Here is a 6451-nt window from a genome sequence, read left to right as displayed (position 1 = left end):
ATAATCGAGAGAAATAGAGAATAAGATAAAAAAGAAAGAGAAAGATGTTAGAAAATAAAGTTTGTGAGGGGAAGTGCAAAATTTACACAATTGACACAAAAAAATACCAAATATTTTATTAAAGAAATATGATATAACAAAATTACAAAATCGAGTAACCACTCTATTATAATTAAATCTCTAACGAGATATAAAGTAGTAATTTGTGATACTCTATCCAAAATAAAGTCTTAATTACACCCAAAAAATCAAATCAAATGATGTAAAAACTCAACTCAAATACATAAAGAAGATACTAAAACAACGAAACTAATTTTCTTTAACAAAAAAAAAATGACTAATAACTTGATACACAAAACAAATATAAAGACACCACTTAAAAGTAAACCTTATTGTTAGAATATAATTAAGATCAATTAGTATTATTTAGTATATCTGAATATTTATTATAGGCGATTACGTCTTTATTATTACGATTCTCTTAGTATCTAACTATCTATAAATACCCTTTTATATTGTATCATTCTACACAACTTGAATACACTCAATAATATACAAATCCTTTCTCCAGTTTAATCTCTTGTTTCTAACATGATATCAGAACCATGGTATCCTCCTTGAAGAGGATAGATTGTTTTCCTTGCGGTGAAATTACCGTAGTTTTTGCACTTTTTTTTTCTATGCCATTTTTCTTGACCTTTTTGTCACTCCTTTGATGCTTTTTCATCTCACTAACTAGCCTATTCTCTCCGTCTTATGTCCTTTCGAATCGAATGATCAAACACCAATGTCATCCGCTATTTTCCTATTCTCATGAAGAAATCATATAGTTTTTGCTCTCTTTCGGCAGTTTCATCTGCGTTCTCTCGTAGCAGTTCCGTATGCGTTCTCTCGTGGCAGTTCCGTCTGCGTTCTCTCGTGGCAGTTTCATTTGTGTTCTCTCGTGGCAGTTCTGTCTGCTTTTTCTCGTGGCAGTTCTGTCTGCGTTTCGTCTGTGTTTCTTTGTGGCAGTTCCGTCTGCGTTTTTTCCGGCAGTTCCGTCTGCACTTCCTTTAGACAAGTAGCAGTTTCGTCTGCGCTTCCTTCAGACAAGCGGCAGTTCCGTCTGCGCTTCCTTCAGACAAGCGGCAGTTCCGTATGCGCTTCCTTCAGACTAGCGGCAGTTCCGTCTGCGCTTCCTTCATACAAGCGGCAGTTCCATCTGCGCTTCCTTCCGGAAGTTCCGTCTGCACCCGTTTTATCAATTTATGCATTTTTTTTCTCTTTATTTCGTTGTTTTAAATAAGTTTCAAACTCAAGTTGTCACTTGAGTTTGAGGGGGGATGTTAGAATATAATTAGGATCAATTAGTATTATTTAGTATATCTGAATATTTATTATAGGAGATTACGTCTTTATTATTACGATTCTCTTAATACCTATAAATACCCTTTTATATTGTATCATTCTACACAACTTGAATAGACAATTTAATTATACTTAGTAATACACAAATCCTTTTACTAGTCTAATCTCTTGTTTCTAACACTTATAATCTTCTCTCTGAAGTCGCTAACTATAACTCATAACTCTTATTAAAATGATATATATAAACTTAAGGTCAAAACTACTTATTTATGCTAATCTTATGCAGGCAAAATGACACCATTAGCCATGTAACTCTTGGTTCTTGATACTTCTACAATTATCCTTTCTTTACTTGATGTATCGTTAGTTGTAAGCATATATGAATTATAAACCAAGTTGAAATATTTGACCGTGAATCATCATCTTTGACCATATTACAAGCTTCTCAAAGTTTTCATCTTTCAAGCCAATTTGATTTTAAATTTATCACAATGAAATTGTGATCCTTCTTAAAACTTTATGTTTCTTCTAATCTAACTCAAATGATTTTAATCATTAAAATTAATTTTGATTTCTCACATAAGATAAAAAAGAAAAAAGAAAAAAATTTGTTAATTTAAAAAAAATATATTTTAATTACAATAAAAGAATATCTCCTAATAAATTTTGATTTGTCAAATTAATAATATAAAATAAAAATTATAGAATAAAATACTAAATTTGACCATAAAAAATTAAAATATTGACAAATTTGATCATAAAAGAATAAAATTATAATCATAAAAGATTGTCTCTAATAGACAAAACTATCCAAATTTTAAAAATTTATTAAAAATTTCTAAATTACCTTTGTTCTTGTGTAAATGAATTTTCGAGGTATATCTTGTCTTTTGTGTTGTTGACCGTTGTAATATGCCTTTCCTCTTTAATGAAGTGAGAATAACTCGGATGTCAAAGAACATGGAGGGTGGGTACCTGCAAAAGACACTCCAACGCTCAAGTCAGTAAGTATTTAAGAGGTATAAGAATTCTATGATTATAGAATGTTAAACATGAAATAGAACTTATCATGTATGTGTTCTTATAATAATAATTTTATGAATATAGAATATAAGACATAAAATAGAATTATTATGTGTTGTCTATTAAGATATAGAAATTGGTGCCTTTTATAGGCATAAAATTGATGAATGATATTCATGTTATGACCGTTTGATAATTAAGATCGACATGATGGTTATTAAGTCGGTAATGAAGGTGTCGGTTACAAGCAAAGAATGAATGATAGTTAACGCCGAGTTATAACTCATAATGCACAATAAAGACCGAGTTATAAGGTGACGGATCACAGCCCCCAAACTTTGTCTGCCGATCATATGATTCAGGCTAAACTTAGAAAATAAAATGAGTTATAACTCGGTTAAAAATTAAGTGAATAATGATATGGTAAGCCCCAAGTTTAGTTGGGTTATTATGTCGGCACTTATTCAAAAAATAATTAAGTGATAGAGTCATTCAATCAAGATAGTTGTGTGGGGGATACTTTTCCGCTTAAGAACAATTTTAGCATTTGATTGTATATGAAGTGAAAAGTTCAAAAATAAATATCCATTGATGGAATCGATTGTATAATCCGAGGATATAATGGTTAGTTGTCTTGGAAATTTTTCCGATCCACAACAGCTTATTGATGAATCTCTCCTTCAAAGCAATTAGTTATTGAATATTTACAATTTATAGTGAAGGTCGTATGACATGAATAAGATATGAAAAGTTCAGAAATAAATATCCATTGACGGAATCGATTGTATAATCCGAGGATATAATGGTTAGTTGTCTTGGAAATTTTTCCGATCCACAACAGCTTATTGATGAATCTCTCCTTCAAAGCAATTAGTTATTGAATATTTACAATTTATAGTGAAGGTCGTATGACATGAATAAGATAAATTGAGAAAATGAATATATACAAAGTCGCAACATATATTGAATAATATATATTGTAAAAGTAAAAGAATTCAAAGTAAAAAAATATACCTTGAAAGTTGATAATTATAGAGAAGAAGATGATATATATGAATGTCATACATGTCAAATGTAAATATCTGAATTTTGTTTTGTAGGACACACTTTAATTTGACAATAAAGCAACAAGATAACAGTCATTGAATGATATATTTAATATAGTGTTTTTAGCAGTTACAGTATGACGAGGGATATTTCTCGTACAATAATAGTAAATTTTGAATGTTTGTATGTATTTTTGCTTAACTTTTTGTATTAAATCAATAATAACATAAAATTTAATAAAATAAATAGTGCAACAATTATATATTGCTAGAGATTAAAGAATATATAATCAATCAAATGACATAGAGTTATTAGAATTATTTTTGAACAATTCAATTTTAAATTTAAGTTCATAAAAAAATACATTTAAATTTATAAATGTAATAGGAAAAAAGAATGAAGTATTGATAATAAAATAAATAATAGAGATTGAATTAATATAGTGTTATTGAAAAAATTCATTTTGAATTCTAAAAGAATTCAATTACATTCGAGACTTGGATTCATCTAATTATATAGATGATAATAAAAATAAATAAATAATATAATTCATGAAAAAAATTAGCATGATAGTATGGAAATTATAATGTCATAATGATATGTTTGGAATTTGTTCATGTGTGATGAATGAATTCATATATAAATTGAAATTAAAAAAGTGCTAAAGAAATAACTAGTAAATAATGTTTATGCTTTTGATTTGATGTTATAGTTTATCAAATTTTAAGAATGAATTTTGAAAAAATTCATTAGATTTGTAGATATTGATTTTAGAGTATAGAGAGAAAAACATGTTTGACAAGTGTCATACATGGATAAAAATAGCTAATGCAAAGAATGAATCATGATACGTTTAGATTTAAAATGATAATTATATATAGAGAGAGATTTTATCAACAATCTCATGACAATAGATAAGAAAAATATAAGAGATGAGGCTACTGTGTAGTAGATGATCCCAAAAATTGAAAATAAAATTATAAGCTACTATATAAAAGGTTTTGTATTTTTCTCGCTTTTGGTCAAGAATAAAAAAGATAGAACATGTCAAGTAATTAAAGAATATGAAATTAAAGAAATTTTGTAGGTGACATACGTTGATTTATTTAAATTTTTAGGAGTTTGAAGTGCATATTTTTAGGCTTCAAATTATTGATAGAAAATATAACAAATTAAAGATTAGTGTCAATAGTTATTTCATTATTCTAAATGAATTGTTTGTAAAATGTTCAATGAATATTATTTGGCCTTATGAAATTGAGTTTTAAATAGAGGTTGAGAAATAAAAAAAATTAGAATACATAAATTGCTAAAATATATAAATGTTATGTAAAAATTGATTCAAGTATTTGAATATAATTCAAATTCTTTGAATCTATTCGGTGGAGCAGGAAATTAGTTTACCGGCCCTACGGTGAGTGTCAATTGTTCTTGTATGAATGAATTTTCGAGGTATATCTCATCTTTTGTGCTGTTGACCGTTGTAATATGCCTTTTCTCTTTAATGAATCGGAGTGAGAATAACTCGGATGTCAAAGAACACAGAGGGTGGGTACCTGCAAAAGACACTCCGACGCTCAAGTCAATAAGTGTTTAAGAGGTATAAGAATTCTATGATTATAGAATGTTAAACATGAAATAGAACTTATCATGTGTGCGTCCTTATAATAATAATTCTATAAATATAGAATGTAAGACATAAAATAGAACTTATTATGTGTTGTCTGTTGAGATATAGAAGTTGGTGCCTTTTATAGGCATAAAATTGATGAATGATATTCATGTTATGATTGTTTGGTTATTAAGATGAAAATGATGGTCATTAAGTCAATAATAAAGATATTGGTTACAAGCAAAGAATGAATGATAGTTAACGCCGCCGAGTTATAATTCATAATGCACAATAAAAAACGAGTTTTCTTATTCATGCATTGAGTACAAGAATTAGAAACTTCTTCAAGATTTTGTGGACCTTAGTGAATCTTATATACAAAGACTATCAAATTACTTCCTTAACTGAATTGTCTAATGTGTCATCTTCTAATTATTCACTTTAATTTATTTTTGACTAATTAATTCAACTGTATATTACAATGATAAATATAAAATATTTTACACCATCATTTAATAATTATATTTTTTTTAAATTAATATAAAAATAATTATTTTTACCAATATAGCTTTAGATGCATATGTAATTTTAAAATAACGACACTTCATCAAATCAAGTTCTCTTCTTTTTTATTTCTTAAAGCATGTTGGCAACCAGAAAATTTCTTTGACAAAAAACATCATGTCAAAAAGTCCATTATCTTTTATCATTTATGTTAAACAACCAAGGATCCACACAAAAAAGAAAAGTAAATACAAGTTAAAGAGAGAAAACAAAATAAAAGAAAAGGAAACGAAAACAAAAGAGTGCCACGTAGAGGTGTGTATTGTGCAGCTGTCGCAGGTGCATAAGGTCCTTCACATACACAACCCTCCCCAACTTTATAAAAACCACACTTTGAAAAGAAGAAAACCAAAAATCAAGTATGCATGGCAATTAAGGAATCAGAGATGGCACTTTCATTATCATCATCATCATCACAACCATCACAAGTAGATGTTCACTGCTTTCAAAGCCTTAAGAATAATGCAAATGCAAGTTCTCTCAATCGTGACACCTTCTACCTCAAACTCACTCACTTGTTCGATTCCTCTGGACTCACCCTAATGTGAGTTTCCTTTCCTTGCTATATAACATTGACCTCAAAATTAAATGTTCCTTTTCATAATGTGCTTCCCATTTTCTCTTTTGCTTTTTATTTGTGTCATGGTTGGTGAAATAATTATTTTCATCGGAGATATTGTGTTGATAGAGCTAACATTAGACATTTTTTACTTTTCAAATCTAAGCTTATAAGATATTTTTTTAAAAATAATAAAATTTCAATAAATACACACAACAATAATTGAACTTAGTAAAATAATATTTAAAATTTAAAAGAACTATAATAGATATTAATATAAGAATAATTTTGATTTTATT

At 28.0% G+C, this 6451-nt stretch overlaps 1 protein-coding gene across 1 annotated transcript in view; it reads left to right on the top strand.

Annotated features, from left to right (window-relative positions):
* LOC107615356 (putative high mobility group B protein 11) overlaps window positions 5911–6451 on the top strand; it is a 4476-nt gene continuing 3935 nt past the window's right edge. The window contains exon 1 of the mRNA XM_021111678.1: window positions 5911–6137. Coding sequence (XP_020967337.1) covers window positions 5959–6137 — 179 coding nt within the window. The 5' untranslated portion in view covers window positions 5911–5958. The remainder of the gene's footprint in view (window positions 6138–6451) is intronic.

This window comes from Arachis ipaensis, chromosome B09, assembly GCF_000816755.2.
Source record: "Arachis ipaensis cultivar K30076 chromosome B09, Araip1.1, whole genome shotgun sequence".
NCBI classification, from domain to species: Eukaryota; Viridiplantae; Streptophyta; class Magnoliopsida; order Fabales; family Fabaceae; genus Arachis; species Arachis ipaensis.
This window is presented reverse-complemented; position numbering and strand designations above follow the sequence as displayed.